The sequence below is a fragment of the Pavona decussata genome, unplaced genomic scaffold (assembly GCF_977016875.1).
Source record: "Pavona decussata unplaced genomic scaffold, jaPavDecu1.1 SCAFFOLD_195, whole genome shotgun sequence".
NCBI lineage: Eukaryota > Metazoa > Cnidaria > Anthozoa > Scleractinia > Agariciidae > Pavona > Pavona decussata.
In genome coordinates, this window is record NW_028145604.1 from 2,807,857 (window position 1) to 2,829,909 (window position 22,053).

The window sequence follows — 22,053 nt, forward strand, 5'->3', positions numbered from 1 at the left end:
AAAGAAGGGAATATGAAGCAGTGGATTGATCACTCACCACATCACGCGCCGGAAGGCAGTCTTCATGATAAACATGTTTACAGAAGAACACGACAACATGAGAGGCTCTTCTTGCATCTAATAAAACAACGAAAGAGATAAGTTAGTGGGAAGCAGCAAACAGCCGAATGAAGAGAACGGCATTACTCCCTTAGGGGCAGCGATTACATGACTAAAAGATTGCGTGACTACCAAGAAATATTACACGATTACTGAAAGCTTGTGTGACTACTCAAACGATTTCGTCATATGAAGACTTCAGCCTCCAACAAGAGACGCTCTTTGGACTCGTCATGCATTCCCCCCGCCTCCCCCATGTTCGCTAATGGTAACTTAAGCATTCCTTGTCTACAAAAAAAGATTTCAGGACTCGATACCGAAAAGATTGGGACATCACTAAAAGATTTCCTGACTACCAAAAAGGTTGCCGGCGTGACTTAACACAAACCTTCAGCGATGACGGTTCCCTGACACACGGGACACTTGGTTTCGTCTGCAAAAAAAAAAAAAAACAATAGGTAACTCCAGACAGACACCCCACCCTCTCCACCCTCTCAAATCGAAATTCTTCTCCTATCACCATCGTCTCTTATCATCTTGGTCTCTTTATTAACAGCTTTATTAGCTGTTACCAGTGGTATGCATATTGTGCACTTCAGGTGTTCATCTTTCAATGTAAGTAATATGCTGCATAAAAGCTCTACTTCTTAAATACGTACCATCTATAGACACTCCTTTTTGCTGAACCTTGCTCAGCCGTTGCAGCAACGAGACACTACAGAAAACAAAAAGAATTAACGCTACTCAATTCCGATTGGCCAAAATGGAGTGTATTTGAGGGCCAGTTACAGCGAACAGATCTTAAAATACCCAACATCTTTACACATTTACCAGGAAACAACCGAAAACTTCAATCTCCCACGATTACTCGAACACATCCGAAAATTTCCGAAGCTCCCCCGAAAACTTGGGACATTTCCGAAGATTACGCAAATCACCAAAGACTTCCGATGAGATATAGGGATGAGGTAGATAATTTTGCTCTTTGGTCTCTTACCTGTCTTTGACAAGAATCTTTTTACAGCCTTCTCGAAGAGAGATCTGACACGAGAAAAAAAATACTTAAATTCAGAGCTTTCAGGAAAGATAAAAGGACGACATGACCATCATCCCAGATCTGGACAAGGGAAAAAACTACACATTTCAGTCAAAACCTTGCTGCTATAAATAAAAGTACCACAAATATAGATTGCCGTAACTACTCAATTTCAAAAACATGAAAGGACCTGAGAATGATGTATTAATCAGTAAATGACACAGGCATACTCGGAAAAAAATCCGAGTGCTCCTACCAGGAGTCGAACCTAAGACCTTCCGATTACTAGTTCGGATGCTCTTAACCACTGAGCTACAGGAGACTCGCGGGAGCTAAGGCCATTAAACTAGGTTCATTTGACAAACATCCTGCACACTGCTAGGATTGGAGGATTGGAACGTCATATGTGGCATATGCGCAATGGAAATAATGTGATGGAATATCTTAAGCCTGGCCCCAGTTGTTCAAAGGCCGGATAACTTTATCCAGTGGATAAGTCACTATCCGACGGTTTCAATCTGTGCAAAGATTTCAGTATTTCATCGTGTACAAGCGAATATGCACACTCTAACCACAGTCTAGTTTAGGAGTGTACGAAAACCTTGGACAACGTTTAACGTGAAGTATATTTTAGACCCCGAATAGTGCCTTGTCCAGCGGATAAAGTTATCCGGCCTTTGAACTGGGGCCTGGTGAATAAATGAAAATGATGTATTAATCAGTAAATAACACAGGCGTACTCGGAAAGGACCTATATAACAACAATGAAACGATGCTACCACTAACCAGGAAGTGAGAATTACTAACGATGGCTGAAGAACGAAGTGGTTTCACTTTAACAAAGACAAACTACAACGACGAGAGTGAACATTAACCTGCAAATTGAAATCATGAAGAATTTTCACCAAGGAGTCTCTCAGACCAGGAATCTTCATTCCTTCTGGTATCCTCTGTGGAAGAAAAAGAGCCGTAACTTAGAAATCGAGCCAAGATTTGCTTTGACAGTTGACTACCGCTATCTCACTCGAACACAAATTCATTTTCAGTTCATTAGACAATATTTACAGTAATTTACTACTGGCTATCTTGAACTTTCGTTTTTTTTTTTTTTGGTAAATGTTTGTTAACGTTGAGCGAATCTACTGCATTAAACCATTTATAAGATGTTCGAAGAAATGCGCGCTATGATTACTCGAGAAGAGCTTAAGAGCATAAACTTTCCTGTTGCTACTTTGCGCTTTGCTATGAACCTCATCGATGCCTCCATACCTGGATGAGTTTGATGGGATCGACATGGGTGCCGATATTTTGCAAGAGACCTGTGATAAACTCTAAAAGGAGAAAGACGAAAAGAAATAGATTGTTACAGTACATGATGATAAAAGCGTCGTCTACGACAAAACGATTGATTACCAAAGGTCCACGGGGCGGGCGTTTAAAACCAATGTAAGGTGAATTAATAAGTTAAATACCTGGTTTGTCCAGAGAATAATTGATAAGGTCGTCCCACAATTCCTCGTCATCTTGGTCCTTAGCGAATTCAATCGCCTATCGATAAAAAAAGAACGTCAGTCATCAATTGCCAATCATGTCCGAACACTTTGCACTATCCATTCTCGTTGCAAATGATGCGACCAAACGTTAAATCGAAAAGAAGTATCAAGTGATTTTGTCTTTCAGTGATCTTGATTATTCTGTACCTCTCCACCGTTCTCAAACAAAAGTGATCGAAAACACACGCGTGTCCCTTAACCCCCGTCCGTAACAGCTAGTAGCTAACTTTGGTTAACTGTAATAACGCATTACACGTTACTGACCTTTTCAACGTCCTTTTCCTCTTCAATGATCAGCTGCAACGCTTGCTTGTTGTTGCCCATACGACCTGGCAAATCCAAGGGAAAATAAACATTAAAACAGAAGTATCTAGCAATCACAAACAATTCACAATTACACAACTCGCATTACTTCATAAAACACCGTCACTGTATCGTGACCGAGTACTCACTAAGCAGGAAAACCATCTCTGGCACCAAATGTCTCTGTTCACATTCGTTTAAAGCCTAAAGAGAAATGGATAAAATTGCAAATCAGTGGAAACGTGGGCAAGTCTAATAATAAATACCAACGACAAATAAAACTCTACACCTGTGAAGGTTTCTTTAGACGATTAAAACTAACGGTTTAATAAAATCGAGCAGAACTGATGTAGAAGTTGGTTAAATTATTGCCAATGAGCCATTTTGGCGAAAAAGGCAGAAAAATACGAAGCAACATCCCCCTACTTTGCTGGTTGGCATACTAGAAATAGCTATTACTAGTAAAAAGCTTCCTTCATCCAATACCAGAGACATGTCTCCGTTACGCTTATTGACCACCATCCAATTTCTCCTTAAATGTACATCTGCTTAATCAAACAGGACGGTTATGAGATCAACGAAAATGATCACCAAAAGTTTTGAAGTTCATACAAATTCTCCCAACAAATATCATTAAAAATATAGGAGCAGAGTAAGAAGAAGATACATTTTGATACTGTAGCTAAAAGGGTTAAGGTCCTGACACAAGATAATGTGACAATTCTACTTCACCAGTTTTCTCTTCGGAATTATTACGATTAAAATTTTCAAGGGTGGACACACAATATATTACAGAAATTCACGCAATGTGCTCGGTTTCTTTGTTTGGAGAAGTGTACCAAATGAACGTCTACTGTTACCTTTTGTAGAGGATAATAGTTGCTGTTTCGCAGAAATGTAAGAAGCTTTGGACGGTCATATTCGGCATAAAGAGGAATCTGGAAAGAAGATAAGGGAAGTGATTGATGAAGCGTAGAAAGTTCCCATCAGTTTACTTTTATCTTGATTCTGCGAGCCCCATATTTGGCATGAAAACGCATTCGTACAAAGTGCTCTTACCAATCAAAACAGACATGATTTTCGTTCATCAACCAATCAGGTCAGGAGTATGGCACTTGGCAAAGGGTACATGTTTTCCGGCGCTTAGTAGCGGTTGCATCTTTTACTGCTATTGGGATGTGGCGCCGGTTGATTGTTTTCCCGCGCTTAGTGTGGCGCTGGTTGCATGGTTTCCCGCGCTTGGTAACAGTGTAAAATGTTCGTATTCCAACCGACCAGAGACGCGTGCAAAAACCAAACCAACAATGATAACAAAACATAAATACTCAGTGACGACGAAATAGAGTTAAACAGAAAGAACCGACGCAAACAAGGTATCTTTAACTAGTTTTGTACCTGAAGTTCGTGGTAATCCATTCCAGCTTGTGGATCCTTGATAAATAGCGCGTCCAGATACTGATTCAAGGACAAACAATGACATCAAGACAACATCAAAAGCCATGTATGAATTTTACAAAATATGTCTCAACTTTGCTTCAGTACTTACCACATGTAGGAGTTCTGATCTTTTGTTCAGCTGTCGCACAACGTCTTCCACCTGGAACAAACACAGATAAAACATGAACAATTATTGGGTGGTAAAAACTGAAAGGCTATGAGGGAAATAGAGAGTAGGAGCAAAGCAGTGTACAGGGTTTTCATTTGAGGCCGGAGGCCGGACGTTTCGTCCGGTCGTTTGCCATTCCACGTCCGGTACTTTGAGATCAATATTGGCGATTTTTTTTTACTATTGTATTATATATTTTTCTTACTAAGGCATCTCATGAACATACTGACTAGAAGATAACAGAATAATCAATTACATCCTTCAAAACGGCCATATAACTCTTTTTTCTTTGCTTATTGAGCGGCGGGATATTTTATTGGTTTCCCCTCTTCATTTAAACGGAATTGAAGTGACTATTTCGTTCCAGAAACGCTGGAAATGGCGTTTCTGAGTATTCTATTTTAAAAATTTCCTAGGGGAGCATGCCCCAGACCCCCCAAGGTCCTTGCGCCTTCGGCGCTCGCGAGACGCCTTACGGCGCCAAGAAAACATTCACGTCCGGTGCTTTCAGAAGTATGTTCGCCACTTTACAAAACAGTTAAAAACCCTGAGTGTACATGCCCTTATTTCGCCGGGTCTAGCATTTGTCAGTAGAGGAGTTTTAAACAAATTAATATTTTTCAGTAAATTATTATAATTTTCGGGTATATTTTGAAAACATTGTAATTTTAAGTCATATTATTAAGGTAGTTAGCACGGCTCGTAGGAAGGCCACTTTTTGTACAAGATTGTGATACCGTGATTAAATAAAGATGATGATGATGATGATAATGATAATCATCCTGGCCAATCACAACAAACGTATACAACAGAATGGACCAATAGGAACTGGAAGCAGATTCAAGTAAACCGCGTCAAGTGCGGGAAAAACGAATGCAAAGCACTTCACAATTAGTTCTGAATTTACTTCATTAATTTTTAGTTGAGAAAGTGGCGCGATTGCGAAAAGGAAATCTTTATCGCCTGTCCTCAATAAGAATACCTTTACTTTTCTTTTCTGTATACTGGCTGAGGGCTTTATTTTCGTGAAACTTTAACAATGCTCTCAAATATAACACACTTCAAGTAAACGTAATTACCAGTTTGCTGATAAAACGTTTATTAGTTGAGTGTACGATCAAATAGTAACTATACTTACGGGAACTTTGTCTACGTTGTCAATCAACATCTTCACGGCTTTCTGAAAAACAAACGGTACGTAACGCATTATAAAGCGAATAACAATGGCACACGGTTGGATGAACATTTTGTTTTTGGCACCACAACAAAATGCTCAACGTTTTCATTTCTTCATCAACATGTTGAACGTTGCTGAACATTACGAGAAAAAAATCGTTGCTTTATTCCGTTCACATTCATTGAATGGCCTGCTTAAACATTAACATGGCGCAATTGTATACTGCGCAACATTTGTTGGACTGAACTCGAAACATTTGTTAATCCTCAATGTAGCCCGTTCTTCAAGCAAACCAAGAAAGATTTCAGACCATACATACCTCTTTATCGAACTCCATGAGCATGATGATCTTGTCTTGGATGGAATTGAACAAGTTATGTTTATGGATCAAGTTAAACACATCACTATGGCCTAGTCTGTAAAATACAAATACGGCAACAACTGATTTTAAACCTAACTGATGTAAGTTCGAGATAATCTAAGCGAGATTTAAGATTTCAAGTAGGAGAGCGAATCATGTTTTCGGGTTCAGTTGGTGTATACAACAGTCTGTATCGTTTGCGTAAGTCCAACAACAACAACAACAACAACAATACTTTATTTACCCACGCTACATCTAGGAGTGATAAAAACTCGTTAAAACATGTGCGTGAAACGAAAAGCATCAAAAAGAAAAGAAATAATTTAAAAATTACTTAAAGTACTTAAATCTTAAATCTATCTAAAAACCTGCTTCTTCAAAAGACATTTAAACGTAGAAATATCCTTGGCATTTCTAACATACGTAGGCAACGAATTCCAAAGTTTTGTGGCTGGAAATGAGAATGACTTATGGCGCCATTCTAGATTAAAATTGGGTAGCGTTAAAAGTGTCCCCGACCCTCTTACGAAAGCACCGTCCGTCATACGAAAGCGCGCAATGTTTGAAAGATAAGAATGGAGCGCGCGAGAATCCACGCTTTCCACGTCTCGCGAGTTCGCACTTTCGTTAATTTCCCGTCTCCTTCCGTGAATTTCAAGAGAATAAACAACTGTGATACAGTCCACCCAGGATGTTTGTTTTAGCTCGCCTTCCATTTGCCAGAACTGGCCATCCATAGTGTAGCCTCCCACGCAGTCGTTTTTAGGCGACTCGTATTAGGGAGGAGGTAATACGAGTCCCCTAAAAACGACTGCGTGGGAGGCTATCCATAGTGCGGGTCATTTTGTAAATGGTTATAGAATTCTTCAAAATGGTACATCGTGAAAAAAAAAACTATTCATGATTTTGGAGAAATGTGATAAGAAGCCTTTCTAACTGACATGTTCCGTTTGTGAACTGAACGGTCTGGATGAGAGTTTTCACAAATGGAAGGCGCCTGTAGTTTGGTTCTTTCGTTCTTCAAAGACTTCGGGGTAACGTGACTAAATTCAAACAGTCTACAACATTTTATGAAACGTAAGGCCTTAAAGTTAATCTACAATTTAACAACTTTGCAAGACTGGAGAAGCTTGATGAAAGCGAGTTGTTTTACCTGCTGTTTGTGCCGTGATTCTGACTCAAAGAGCTGTCTGGCACTGGAATTACATTCAAAACAACTACCGAAATGTTGCATTTACATCAACCATTACTAACAAAAATAAAATGCAAACAGCGGTGATAAACATAATAAACTTGCGCATTTTAAATAACTTGACGTTTCGTATGCTAGTCAACTTTTTGAAAATGTATGTTGACTAGCATACGAAACGTCAAGTTATATAAAATGCGCAAGTTTATTATGTTTATCCCGCTGTTTGTATTTTATTTCTGATCAAGCTACGATGGCCCAAGATTAAAAGTCATTACTAACAACTTACTTCAAATATATCGCGAGTCCCTTGTCGTATCTTGTCAGTCGAGTATAACTGCAATGGAATAAGAAGGAGGAAACGTCAGTTAATACAATACGTGAGGACGAAAAATAACAAACACGGTTGACTTACAGCTCTCCAAGTGTTTCCAGCAGAACACGGTTATCTGGATCTTTTTGCAGTTGATCCTACAAAGACGGGAAAGGTCAGCCGGATTACAACAGAAGAATTATTACAACTGTTGGTGTTTTTAATACACTCACCTGCACGGCACTGATGATCGGCTGAACACTGTACAAATCTGCAGGCCAATCCTTGATAAGTGCTTGAAATTTCTACAACACAAACAGGGAAAAAATGTTTAAAGCATATTTACAATAACATGGAAAAAGTGCGAGCGGAATTGGCTTTTTTTTTCGTTGAGAAAGCGCGTGCGTTACATCTGACGTCATTTTTATTGTCTGTACTCTTATAGACAATAGCTACGAGCCAATCAGCGCGCGGGAATTTGGACAGTTATTGTAAAATTGTTAATCATCCCACGCTTGGCGCCTGCTAGATGTTTTCCCACGCTCGGCAGCAGCTTTAGTCTTCCCGCGCTTGGCACCGGTTGCGTTTATTTTCCCGCGCTTGGCAGCAGCTGCATGTTTTCCCGCGCTTGGCACCGGTTGCCTTTTCGTTGCCTTTAGGGAACTTAAGCAACGACGACGGCAGCGGCAACGACTGAAACGTCACTTGAAAATATAACTTTACGTTACTTCTATTACTTCGCGATTATTCCAATTGATTCACCTTCTACAAGGTGGGCGAAGTATCCTGGAGCTAAATTGATAGGAACGGCGTTCAAGTAAGGAAGGAAAATGAAAAATTCGCCGTCGTGTGCTCACGTTCTTCACAAAACCTTGAATTTGGTCATTTCACGTTGCTGTTTTGCTGATGACGGCAAAGAAATGTACAAAAACATATAACGCACGTGCAGAACGATTGTTTTTGCTCATTAAACCTATTGCTTTGTGGCGTTTTCGTTGCCGTTGCGGTCGTCGTTGCTTAAGTTCCCTTTTATTTTCCCGCGCTTGGCACCGGGTGCATGCTTTGAATTATGATCGGCTTAGTTACGTTTGTGAAGATTACTTCATCTTGAAACAAAGAAAGAACTTGCTATAAATTAACAGTCCAATAACAACTGATCAGGAGATTGAAAGGGAAGAACCAGTATCAGACTGCCTGTGTTATCACATCCGCAGTGAACAAAATGTGCCCTGCAGTATCAGCCAATAAAACACCAGCTGATATCACGTGACACACTGTCCACAGCCAATCAGATGACACGCACAAAGTGATGTCATCACATACTGGTGGTGTTGGGTTGTGTGAGAAGAATACATGATGGTTTATTTGAAATATTTAGAACTGCTTTTGACAAATTTTTGTACAGCGAGAATGAGAGTATTTAGGGTGTATACATACAAGAGCACAAGAGGCAGACGAAAATGTCAATTAAGGGCGTAAAAAATCCACTTGTGCGACGCCCACTGCTACGAAAACTTTCATCGACTGCGTTAGTAAATTCCGTCACTCTCTATACCGAGGAGCAGCGTGCTTTTAGCCTCAATTTGCTGAAGGCAGAACAAAAAGGATCTACTTTGTAATGAACAGCACCTTGACTACAATTTTAGGGCTGAAAAGTTGTAGGTAAAAGAACAGTGAAAGAAATCTTTGCTTCGTAGTTTTGTTAATAAAAGTATTTGTGCTAAAACATCATCCATAAAAAAATAAATAAATAAATAAAAAACCTTTATTTACCCTCGGCAGTGTTTAAAGCACAAGTGCTAGTGGGGCCGAGCCGTTCATTACAAGCGCGTTTTGAAGAGCAATTTGCAGATACAGGCCTATAGCACAAAATAGTGGCTATTTAGGGCCTAATACTCTTTCAGTACAACTGATTTTTCAAGGCCCGTTTTCCAAAGAGTATGTATTATGGATCAGACCGGGTGTACTTACCTTGTAATCCTTCTTTAGGAAGTCATACAGGACCATTTCATAAATTGCCGAACTCAGCTTCACAGTGCTTGTTGGAATGTAAGGTGCAATAGCCTGATAGGTAAGGATAAAAAAGTCAAAGAGTCATCAAACACACCACGTTACATCACACAAAAAAAAGGATCACAGACTTTGGGCAGTGAAATGCTTCTAAATACCAAACAATATTTAGAACGGCTTTGAAGAGAAGTTCTTTTCAAGTGAGTTCAATGTCATGAATGTCATTCAACGCTTTCTCTAAAAGATGCAATAAAGCTTTCCTCCGAAATCGTGCAGCGCTTTTCTAGAAACGCCACACGAGAAATATCAAGTGTTTTTCCTACATAATTGTGTATTGTGTATGTAAAGCTACGCCGAAAGATCGTGGAATGCTCTTATGGAAATATTACGGGGGGTCTTTTTATAGCAGCAATGCAACGTGCTTCTCTGAAAGTAAAACATGAAGCAACGTGCGTAGGAAACTAAAACCAGCGCTCTAAGGAGAACGCTAACAAACGAGGGAATTATTGTATATAACCTACCTCTAACTGGTGTTTTCTGGCAAACTTGTACACTTCATCTTCCCAAAGTTTCTTATCATCACCCAAAACCTTCACGCACACCCTGTGAGAATTTGAAAGAACACAACTCAACGGACAAAACAGTGACGCATCAGAGAAATAACTCTGAGTGTATGTCAAAGTGAAGCCATGAATTTCCCACTGAGCGTTAGCCTTAGTAAGGGAATGGGAGACCGCATGAGACAAAGAAAAACATCTTTGACCTTAATGGGAATAGGCCATTTTACAGTTGTGTGCTTAGTGAACTGGCCTTGCACTGGAGGCGAGGCTGGGGGTGACCTTGTTTTGATACAGACCTCACTGCTTTTTATATGTTAATGCAACTAGTTAGCATAAGAACAGCATGATCTACATATGAAAAGAAGTGAGGTTTGTATCAAGACAAGGTCACCCCCAGCCTCGCTTCCAATCTAAGGCCAGGTCACTAAGCACACAACTGTAAAATGGGCTTTTTACAATAACTGTCCAAATTCCGGCGCGTTGATTGGCTGATAGCTATTGTCTATAAGAGTACAGACGATAAAAATGACGTCAGATGTAACGCGCGCGCTTTCTCAACGAAAAAAATAGCCAATTCCGCTCGTACTTTTTCCATGTTATTGTAAAAAACAAATCGACAGCAGTTTTCTATGGTCTATACTCTTATAGACCATAAAATGACGCCATAAAATGTTCAAAACTTGGCAGTGAAACCACTCGCCTGCGGCTCGTGGTTCCACTTGAGTTTTGAACATTTTCTGACGTCATTTTATGGTCTATGAGAGTATAGACCATAGAAAACTGCCGTCGATTTGTTAAATTGAACCCACGAGCTCGGATTTGATTGTCCGTTGCCGTCTACCGACTGAGCAGGTAGCTTAAGCAACGACGACGGCGAAAACTTCACTATTAAAACGAATTCGCGTTTTCTCAAACGTCGTCGCGATTATTCCAACTCGCTTTAAATGTCAAATGTAGGTGAAATTTCCTGGAGTTGAATTTTTGGAGACCGCACCCAAGTTTAGAAAGAGAAAGAAAAATTCGTTGTCGTGAATTTACGTCCTCCATTAAACGTCTCATCAGGAAATTTCACGTGCTAGTCGTGCAGTGACGTCAAAGAAATTTACAAACAAGTGTAATGCACGTGCAAAGTCATTGTTTTGGTTATTAAGCCTGCTTTTTTTTTTTTTTTTTTTTTTTTTTGACGTTCTCGTTGCCGTCGCCGTCGTCGTTGCTAAAGCTCCCTAGTTACGAGGCCTGACGGGAGCAAGCCATGGACAAAACAAAGTGCTTACAACTCAAGCAAAATTGTGCCAAAGGAGGTGACGTGATAATAGGGAGCTTAAGCAAAGACGACGGCAACGGCAACGAAAACGTCACCTGAAAATATATCTTTATTTCATTTTCGCTACTTCGCGAGTATTTCAACTCGCTCAACTTTTACAAAAATGGCGAACTATCCAGGAACCAAATTGGTCGGAGTGGGGTACAAGTTAAGAAAGAAAATGAAAAATTCACCGTCGTGCGTTTACGTTCTCCACAAAACCTCAAATGTGGTCATTTCATGCTGTTGTATGAAAGAAAGGTGATGGTATATTTCCAGCCTGGTGAATGGATGAGAATGATGTTTATTCTAGAAAGTGACGCAGGCATACTAAAAAAAAAAAGAAATCCGAGTGCCCCGAGTCGAACCTAAGACCTTCCGATTACTAGTTCGGATGCTCTACCACTGAGCTACATGCTGTTGTTTTGCAGAGGACGGCAAAGAAATGTACCAAAATGTAAACGCACGTGCAGAGCGATTGTTTTTGCTTATTAAACCTATTGTTTTGCGGCGTTGTCGTTGTCGTCGCCGTCGTCGTTGCTTAAGCTCCCTAATATGTGATGATGACTTTATCTATCTTAGTAAAAGTTTGTGAAACTAAGAAGAAACCGTCATTTGAAACAAACCTGGCCGCTGTCTCGTACTTTCCTTCTTCCATCAGAGATTTCAGATAAGCTCTTCCAATATCCTAAGATGCGTGAAACACACCAAAAGTATCAACACAAGTATCAACATGCCACTTGAAAGAATCAACACATCATTTGAAGGCATGTAATTGATGTGTGGCAAAAGCCGCAGCTACCTGTAAATCTCAACAACTCGCCTCAAACTGAAATTTTGGGAATTCTTCATTTTTGGTCCGAAGCAACTCTTTAGTGAATTATTTACGAAAATTACAATCAAACTTTCCCACGAGGTTTCGTTTTCGTAACTCCCGGTACAACGTGAAATACCATGCTCATGTTGCAGCCACCATTAAATTTTGCCAATATTTGGTGCATTTTCTAATCGCTCGGAAAGGCAAATGAAAGCAAGTACGAGCTAACACGTTTTAAACAATAAATGCATTTGAAGATGTTAACCCAATTTACTTGCATGACCGTTGTAAAGCTAACTGTAATTTTGGAACAAAAATATACGAAAAATTCCCTAGAAGTTTAATCCGTTAACCCGTTGCTTTTAAATTATCCAAGTGAGTTTTATTATGTATTACAGCTCAATTACAGACTTTGCTATAACATTATTTTTATGGTAAATTCCGACGCATCAAGGACAAAATTTTCACCAGCAAAGTTACACATTTTCAAGTGTTTCCCAAAGTGCTAATAATGGGAATCTTGGGGCTCTTAAAACGACATAATAAAATGCATCTTCCTGCGATCTTTTTTTTTACCACCTGTGCTCTCACAACGATACCCAACTTAACTAAAAAGATCGTTTACCGTCTGTGATCCCAAGCTGTTGGAAAATGTGCTAAAGCTCGGCAAAATTTAATGGAGGCTACGGTCAGACGGTGGGAACACGGTTTGTCACCTTGTGCCGGAATTCTCGATAACAAAAACTGTTTGGAAAGTTTGATTGTAATTGTCGTAAATAATCCACCAATGCGAAAGATTTCTTCAAACCAAATGTGAACGAAAATACTAAATTTCAGTTTTGATGGGGAGTTGTTGATATTTTCACAGTCAACCGCTACTAAAGTGATACCGTAAAGTTCCGATAATAGCGACCCTCGTTACTTCCGGAATTAGCAGCGTTTGGGGCTCGTTACTTTCGGGGGGTCGTTATTTTCGGGGAACAAAAACCATGAAACAAGCTAGCGTTAGCTCTTTTCTCCGAAATGAAAAATTATATGATTCGCGCAGAGCTCAAATAACAGACAGAATTAAGACCACTACCCATTTCTGGTAGCAGGGACAGTGAAATAAACATCGATGGTCTACCGGACTACCGCATGAATGAATCAGCCGATGTAAAATCGAATTCTTCTCTGACTCAGGGGAGGAAAGATAAACTCAGTGCTTTTAGTCCATGACACACCAATAGGTTTTATACTGCAGTATATAGAGAGTTTTCAGTTTTAATTTGAAGAAACGTTCCTGTTGTTGATTAATACGAAATTCTACCAGTTTAGTTTTCACATTACGCCATCAGTGAACTGATATCAAGGACGAATGATGGCTTAAGGCTTTCCGTTGTTGTAAAGTGCCTTATCGTGATCAATTTGTCAATGCACGAAGATATTAGTATTGTACATTAAAAATTTGACTATGGATTGGAAAACAATAGAGGCATTCGGTATTTATATAAAATAATTAAAAAAAACTTGCATGGTCTCGCTTACTTTTTGGGGACTCGCTACTTTCGGGGGCTCGCTATTTTCGGGATTTTTTGATAGCCACAAAGTTTTAACGTTATTTTCGAAGGGTCGTTACTATCGGAACTTTACGGTAACAGTGCAGTGTTTTTCACTCGTAAACAACTCAAATAAATTTTGGCATTACTTACCCCCGGCACGTAACTCTATTTTTCCTTAAAACTGTTTTGAAAATAATAAAGTCTGTAAGACGAACCTGTGGGTTGTGTTTCTTGACTTCTTTACTGTTGGTCTCCGCTGCAACCAGGGCATCCTACGGAACAAGCAAAAACAAAATCAACTCAACACTCTTCACAAGTGTACGGCTTCTGGTGGAGGCCACTAGAGACAAATGTCCGACACCCGATCCATGTGACCAGGGGCCCGTTTCTCGAAAGACCCGGTAACTTCCGGGCCCGATAAGTGATTTTAGTGATAAATGTTTCTTAAAAGAAGTCAATTTTTGTTAGCTTTGAATACTAAATTTTAAAATCTTATAATTCTGTGAAAACATTGGCCAAGTACCATGTCTGTAATCATTGTGTAACCGGCGAAAAAAACATTTAAAAATAAACTTATCGGGCCCGGTAAGTTACCGGGACCTTTGAGAAACGGGCCCCAGGGCATTAAACAGCTTCCGTAACACAGAGCAGCAAGGAGTATCAATACCCTCTCTCCCTCCCCAGATGAGTTTCTGTTCCAATAAAGGGTTGCATTGCCTCCAGCATTTTGACAGGTGAAGATCTTTCTTATAGGGACTATAAAGCTATTTTTAATGAATAAGTGAATAACTATCACAGCCATAACACCCGCTCCAAGGAAACTAGTAGATGTAATATATCAAACACGAGGAAGCGTGTTTCATCCGATTTCCAAATACTGAGAAGTAGGTTGAAAAAACTAGGCGCAGCCGAGTTTTTTTAAGCGACTTCGAGGTGTTTGGATATCTGATGAAACACACTTTCGAGTGTTTGATATGGCTTCTCAAATGATCAATAATTCTTGGAGAAATTCAAGGCTAAAGTTGGCAAAATTTTATGGTAATTAGGATCACATATCCAAACCACGGTCACGGTAGTGATTTTCTGTGTTTTCTCTTGATGAATTATTAATGAGTTTGAGAAATATTAGATCAAATACGAACTGCGGACTACTCAGACTCTTTAATAGTGCATTGCCAGACTGAAATTCCCTTCCAGAAGACATGAGATGTTTACCTTTTGATGCTTTTAAAATTTCATTACTTGAAAATTTTAAATCTCCATAAGTTTTCCCTTAGTGTGACATTTCTTAGTTCATCCATTTTTAAAATTTTGTAATTTTTTTTTGTGCAGTGCCCTATTGAAAACCACATTATGTGACAGGCCATCTGCAAGAAAAACTTTCTCATTATTACCATTGCAGTTGTGTACGCAACTAAAGCAGTTGCGAAAAGGAAGCCTGAAAAAAGTTCAAGCTTGAATGGGATTCGAACCCATTACCTCAGCGATACTGGTGCAGTGCTCTACTTCGTGCTTGAAGTCTTGCGCCTTGCACTTGGCTAAATAAACGGCTGTTACACAGACTATATTTTAAAGAGAAATGAGCTCCTGGTCACGTTTGGGAATTCAAGGGGTAACTTCCACAACTAAAATCTTTTCCAGTGTCCAAACCACTTCACAACAATGCTTCTATATTTTTGCCCTAAAAGGTAAAGGTAAAGTCGCACAAGAGCCTAAGTGGCCCACACTGCCGGAGCTTAGCCTGGTTTCTGTAGCATGAAGCAACTAGGAGTATTGCTACTCCCCCCAGGATGAGATGCTAGTCCATCGCAGGGTTACCCCCAGCAGTATGTCGCCGGTACCCATTTATACACCTGGGTGAAGAGAGACAATGTGGAGCAAAGTTTTTTGTCTAAGGAAACAACACAGCAATGAAGAGACCAACCTGGCCTCAAACCAACGACCCTCAGACCGTCCGATCGAAAGTCCGACGCGCTAACCAGTACACCACCGCGCCTCCACTATTTTTGCCCTAAATACCACACAAATCCTTTACTCCTAAAAATGCCCAAAGCCACAACAAACAAGGGTTTTTTCATGAAAACAAATTCTCTACAATAGTATATTGCTGTAGTTACCTCATATTGGCCATGGTCAATAAGCCACTTGATGTGATCGTCAATGTTCCTAGGCTAAAAAAATTGTCCCAGTGAGTACTTAAAAAAAACTGTACTTGAGTGTCACAGTATTTGGCGCTGCAGTGCAAGTTGGGGACAATAAGGGACATATTATATAAATCTGTGAAAAAATATAAAAATTGCCCTTAATATTATTTTGTTAGTACAGAATCTATATAATCACCTGAGTAATTATTGCTCAGGTGATTATATAGATTCTGTTGATCTGATTGGTTGAGGATTGCCTCATGTCCTACTATAATCACCTAGCCCGAGGTGATTATAGCGGGAGCACTAATTTTCAAAATGGCCGCTTAGTGATTTGTTGATGTTTCTGAGGAAGAAGTAAATAGGATGAAAGAAAGTGCAATTCCGAAAGGCACTAAAGATGCAGCTAAGATCGAGGTTTTTGAAGGCAAGATATCAAAATTTTGCTAACAATTGTAATAAAAATCCCTTGTAAGTTGCATGTTGTTGATGTCGATGGCTTAAAATAAAAAGACAAAAAATTAAGTTAACAGAATGATTTCACAAACAAAACAGATTTAAGACAGAATTTGAAAGCATGGAAGTAAACAAGATGCCAACTGGTGGGAGGCAGACCAGTTGACTGGGACTCCAGACTGCAAGTCCGCCGCCGTAACGATTGGGCCACACCACCTCCAAACTAACGATACAGAAATGCTGCAGTTGATGAGGAAGTTTTTAAAAAGCCTGGTCTCTCCATGCACAATGCACATCATGACGCAGTGTGACTTGAAGCCACAATATTACAATACCGTTTTAGAATCTCCCATCATTTATTTTTAAAAACAAACCTTGGCCAGCACAAGGTCTTTAGGACTAACAATGTAAAACAAGTTCTCCTCTGCAACATTTTCTGTAGAAAGGAACAGAAAACACTTCTATCAACTCGAAATCTTGCAAGTGTAAGATGTCTCTTGTAAGGTTTCCTGCAAAAAGGAGCGTATACCACTATTTTTGGCCCAATAGGTAGAAAAATGTTCCAGTTGCCCTGTTTTAGTATCCACTGTGGATTTTGTATTTTCAAAACACTCATCTTGGATGGAAAAGTAGTAAAATTCTGCAGTTGAAAAGACCAATTTATTAACTGGACAACAAAACCATTTTTAATAGTTGAAAGACTTTCAGTACTATTTGTGAAAAAATTTACAATAAGTGAACAATTTATTTTTTATGATGTTATTGTTTTTATGAAATTTATATTTGTTTTAGTGCACCGTGCATTGTGAATGGTGTACCTCAGAAGTTATACAAATTTAAAACCCTTAGAAAACTGATTATAAAAGACTATTAGTATAAAGACCAGGCAAAAAAGACGGTAAAAAGTTTATGTTAAGCTTAGTCATGTTAGTAGTAAATATTAGTAAACATTATTCAGTCTGTTAGGTTCAAGGTTCATTTAAGGTTCAAGGTTCATTTATTTCACACTATTTACACAACATTAACATAGAAAGTAAAGTATTGCAACAGATAATTACAAGATAAAAATAAATACACTACAGATTATAAAATGTGTGTGGTGGTCAAAGTAGCAAAGGCTTTCCAGTTCACCACCACCTACTTTAAAGTAAACAAGGGAATGACACTGAGCTTTATTGAATATTAGAAGACGTAGGAGATGTTTTTAGAGCCTAGGATTAATGTACAGGAGAGAATTACATTTGTGTAAATTAAGGTATGTTAAAGATATACTGAACCGAGCAAGAGATCTAACCAGGACAAGCTTAATAAAAGAAGAACAAAGCGAAAAATAAATAAAAACAAAAAAAAGAGCACACACACAAAAAAGCAAGCAACATACAAACAACAACAACAAACAAAAGGAAAGGAAAAGGACAACACATCATCAGCAGCAACAGCAGAGACAACAACAAACATCAAAATATAAGCAGACAATTATTATTATTATTATTAATATTTTCAACTCTATTATTATTATTATTATTATTATTATTATTATTATTATTATTATTATTATTATAAGGTTAAGGCAAGGTAATAAGGGCAAGGGCAATAAGGTTAGAGCAAGGGAGTACTGAAAAACAAGTCAATGTGGGCAGTCTGAAGTTTGACTCTCACCAAGAACTTTATTTTTGAGCCCAATGCTTGCGACAAAGTGAATACGTTTTAGTGAGTTTTAGGCCCCATCCACATGGATGCATTTTCAAATGTTTGCGCATCCAGTCGGTATGGATACAATTTTAAAAACTTTGAATGGAGACGATTTTCCAAAGGTTATGTCTTCAAAGCACATTCATATGGATGGAACACAAACATGCAGAGAAAAGGTTCCTTTTTCAGTTTGCTGTTTTCATTTCTGGCTGATTACGAGGAGGAGTTTTCAAACAGTTAGAACTGTTTTCAGACGTTTGTGCTTTCAAAGGATTCCACCCCAGAGGGCATTTTCAAAAGTTTTCTGTTTTAAAGAATATTCCTGTACAATAATGTACAAGTATAATTGTAGCCGCTGCTAATTACACTCAGCTCTACTTTAACACTTTACTTGATATCTTCACCATTGCAAACTCATCCCGACGGTAAACAAATCCGTACCAGAACGGTTCTTGAAATACAAAGATTAAATAAAAGATGTTAAAAATAATACTACAAGTAAACGACATGGAATAAGCAACTGAGAAACAATAGAAAACGAACGACTAACACAAGAACGTACCTTATCGGTGATTCTACAGAAAATTAACCAAGACGGGAAGAACGGCGAGACACAACTATACAATACTGAAAATGATGCGTACACTGAAAACTTATGCAAAGAAAACTGGCTAAAAAAGGGTAAAAAGGAGTGACAGAAAGGCTATTTACATACATAATGAACTATAAAGGTGTGGGGGCGAAAGGTATGAAAGATGTAGCACACACAAATAAAACAAAAGTAAGTGAAAAATTAGCCGCGCAGAAAAAGCTATAACTCGCTGTAACACACCGGCCCCCGAAAGGCGCATATAAGAAAGCCCTTTCCAAAAAAACTAAGGTGTTCATATTGTCTGAGTTCAGTTATTTAACATCACTGTCCAGGTTAGTCTCTTTCAAATAAAGCCCCTTCTAAAAGGCAAAGTTTCCGCACGTCGCGTCGTAGAACCGAGGAGGCCGTCCTGACAAAGACCTGTCTCACGAAACCGTGCTTGTCAGGAAATACTTCTTGAACAATACCCTTCGGCCAAAATCCGCGAGGCGAAGCTTCGTCAACGACTAGAACCAAGTCACCAACAGCCAAGCTTGGGCGTGGACGGAGCCATTTCTGTTTTAGCTGAAGAGCCGGTATGTATTCGCGTATCCAACGCTTCCAAAGCACATCAGCTAAATAATGTGCTTATTTCCAACGCTTAGATGCATAAGACACGACATCACTGGTTTCTGTTGGAGACTGACAGACATTTGGACGAAGCAATAGCAACTTGCTCGGGGTCAAGGGTTCGAGGTCCTGCGGGTCACTAGACGGTGGCGTGAGAGGGCGATCGTTAAGGATCTTCTCAACTTCTGCCATGAAAGTAAGGAGAGTCTCGTCAACGACCAGTTGAACGCCTAAGAGTGAGCGGAAAATCTTGCGTATGGAACGGATTATTCTTTCCCAGACTCCGCCAGCATGACTTGCTAATGGTGCATTGAAGTGCCAAGTAACACCTCGTCTTCTGAGACAATTGTCAATTCGGTCGATGTTCCATTTCTCCAAGGCGGTCTTAATTTCTACTTCTGCTCCTCTGAAGTTGGTCCATTGTCACTAAAGACTTCAACTGGTGAACCGCGTCTGCTGACGAATCTAGAGAACGCTTGTATAAAGGCATCGCTGGTAAGGTCGTGTGCAATCTCGATATGTACTGCTCGGACAGCTAAACACGTGAACAGACACCCGTATCTCTTCACATGACTTCGTTTTAACTTGACAAGAATTGGGCCGAAGTAATCCACTCCCACTGAAGAGAACGGAGGCGACTGTGGGGTTACCCTTGCTCTGGGAAGAGGTGCCATTACTTGCTGACATGGAGGAGCATTCCATTGACGACATTTCAAACACTTCCCAAAAACACGACGAACAGCTGAATGCCCCTGAAGGATCCAAAATTTTCGTCTAATGCTGGAGAGGACTTGGTTTGCACCCACATGGCCTTCTGCTTCGTGATACTCTTTAACAATTAGGTCGGTGACGTAATTCTTGCCAGGCAGAATCATTGGGTGTTTGGCGTCGAAACTAATAGGTGCCCTTACAAGACGTCCTCCGACGCATGTGATACCATTATGGATGAACGGACTCAGCTTACGTAGAGGACTGAGGTAACCCACGCATGCGAATCTCTTTCTGGATGGACGTGAGAGGCTTGAATCTAGAGAACTTGCTGAACGCTCCTTGGACAGAATTTCTATCTCTTTCGGGAAAGATTGGGCTTGAATGACTTGAACTATTTGTCTTGTCGCACGGGAAATTTCTCCAACCGTCAAATTGCCCGCTCGTGGTGCTTTCTGGGACACACGTGACTGAAGGTATTCTCGGAAACGTAACAACCAGGCGACGGATGCCTGAAGCTTGTTAAAGGAGGAGTGTGTCTGAGGTAGGCGCTCGAGGATGTCTTCTCTTAACACTAAGTGGATTTGTGGCTTTTTCCTTTTCAATTCTGGATCCTCTTCACAACAATCAAGTATCTGGAAAGGGGATTGTGGCCATTCACTCTCATGTCTGCGGAGGAAGGCTGGACCATTAAGCCAACTTTCAAACTTCTCTGTCTCTAGAATTGACAAACCACGGGAAGCGTAGTCTGCAGGATTGGACTGCGAGTCCACGTACCGCCACTGACATGGTGAGGGCGCATCGTGAATTATCGACAATCTGTTAGCCACAAAAGTCTGGAACCTCCTTGCCTCGTTACGGATGTACTGAAGGACTATAGTAGAGTCTGTCCAGAACACAGTTTTGTGAACTTGAAGGTCAAACTCGTCTTCGAGGAACTTATGCAATTTCACAGCTACGGTTGCAGCGGTCAGCTCCATTCGAGGAATTGTGATAGTTTTCAAGGGTGCTACCCGTGCCTTTCCAAGGAGTAATCCACTGTGAATATGACCTGAAACATCTACAAGCCGGATATACGATGCTGCACCGTATCCTTTCTCCGATGCATCGCTGAAGTGGTGCAGTTGAACATTAAGGAGGTTGCCAAACCCTCGAGGCTTCATACAACGTGGCCAGCTAACAAGCTTCAGTTTTGGAAGATTATCAACCCAACCACGCCACTCCGTTAGCTTCTCATCAGGAATTTGATCGTCCCAGCCGAAGTCTTGCTTGCACAGTTCTTGAAGGATCATCTTGGCCGGCAATACAAGAGGGGCTCCGAATCCTAGCAGATCATACACACCAGAAACCAAGGACAATATCCCCCTTCTAGTATCAGCGACTTCTTTCTCGGAGACACGGAAGCTTAATGTGTCCTTCTCGACATTTCACTGGGTTCCCAAGGCTCGATCAATAGGCAAATCTTCAAAATCTAGAGTCATCACAGACGGTGCCCGCTCTGAAGCCGGTATAAACTCAAGAACTTCTCGGCAATTGCTTATCCACTTTGTAAGATGAAACCCGCCTTTGGAAAGCAAGTCCGTCAATTCGTGCACCAATCTTTTCGCATCAGGAACTGAGACCACCGACTTCAAGCAATCATCGACGTAGAAGTTGCGATAAACTGTGTCAACGGTCTGGACGTCAAATTCACTTTGATTATCACGTGCCGTTTTCCTGAGGGCGAAACTGGCACAACATGGCGATGATTTGGTGCCAAATAGATGTACTAACATCTGATGATCAACAAGGTTGTTTGAAGGATTGCCATCTTCCCACCAAAGAAACCGCAGGGCATGACAGTCGTCCGGTGCCACAAGTACCTGGTGGAACATCCGCTCTATGTCCGACATTAGTGCTATGGGTTCTTGCCGGAATCTGAGTAGAACACCTGCGAGATTATTCGTAAGATCCGGACCTTGGAGGAGTTGATCGTTCAAAGAAG

The 22,053-nt window shown here is 40.2% G+C and overlaps 1 protein-coding gene across 2 annotated transcripts in view; it reads right to left on the reverse strand.

Annotated features, from left to right (window-relative positions):
- LOC146461769 (vacuolar protein sorting-associated protein 41 homolog) overlaps nucleotides 1–22,053 on the reverse strand; it is a 41,924-nt gene that overhangs the window by 1,704 nt on the left and 18,167 nt on the right. For both annotated transcript variants that reach the window (XM_085086679.1, XM_085086678.1), the window contains 23 exons: nucleotides 16,843–16,904; nucleotides 15,986–16,039; nucleotides 14,084–14,140; nucleotides 12,137–12,198; nucleotides 10,169–10,250; nucleotides 9,609–9,701; nucleotides 7,871–7,942; nucleotides 7,740–7,795; nucleotides 7,614–7,661; nucleotides 6,094–6,190; nucleotides 5,736–5,777; nucleotides 4,538–4,588; nucleotides 4,387–4,446; nucleotides 3,852–3,929; nucleotides 3,141–3,195; nucleotides 2,953–3,017; nucleotides 2,608–2,683; nucleotides 2,405–2,466; nucleotides 2,011–2,085; nucleotides 1,097–1,140; nucleotides 759–814; nucleotides 488–532; nucleotides 38–117 (listed from right to left, as the gene is read on the reverse strand). In XM_085086679.1, the coding sequence (XP_084942805.1) occupies nucleotides 38–117; nucleotides 488–532; nucleotides 759–814; nucleotides 1,097–1,140; nucleotides 2,011–2,085; nucleotides 2,405–2,466; nucleotides 2,608–2,683; nucleotides 2,953–3,017; nucleotides 3,141–3,195; nucleotides 3,852–3,929; nucleotides 4,387–4,446; nucleotides 4,538–4,588; nucleotides 5,736–5,777; nucleotides 6,094–6,190; nucleotides 7,614–7,661; nucleotides 7,740–7,795; nucleotides 7,871–7,942; nucleotides 9,609–9,701; nucleotides 10,169–10,250; nucleotides 12,137–12,198; nucleotides 14,084–14,140; nucleotides 15,986–16,039; nucleotides 16,843–16,904 (1,472 nt within the window). The remainder of the gene's footprint in view (nucleotides 1–37; nucleotides 118–487; nucleotides 533–758; nucleotides 815–1,096; nucleotides 1,141–2,010; nucleotides 2,086–2,404; nucleotides 2,467–2,607; nucleotides 2,684–2,952; nucleotides 3,018–3,140; nucleotides 3,196–3,851; nucleotides 3,930–4,386; nucleotides 4,447–4,537; nucleotides 4,589–5,735; nucleotides 5,778–6,093; nucleotides 6,191–7,613; nucleotides 7,662–7,739; nucleotides 7,796–7,870; nucleotides 7,943–9,608; nucleotides 9,702–10,168; nucleotides 10,251–12,136; nucleotides 12,199–14,083; nucleotides 14,141–15,985; nucleotides 16,040–16,842; nucleotides 16,905–22,053) is intronic.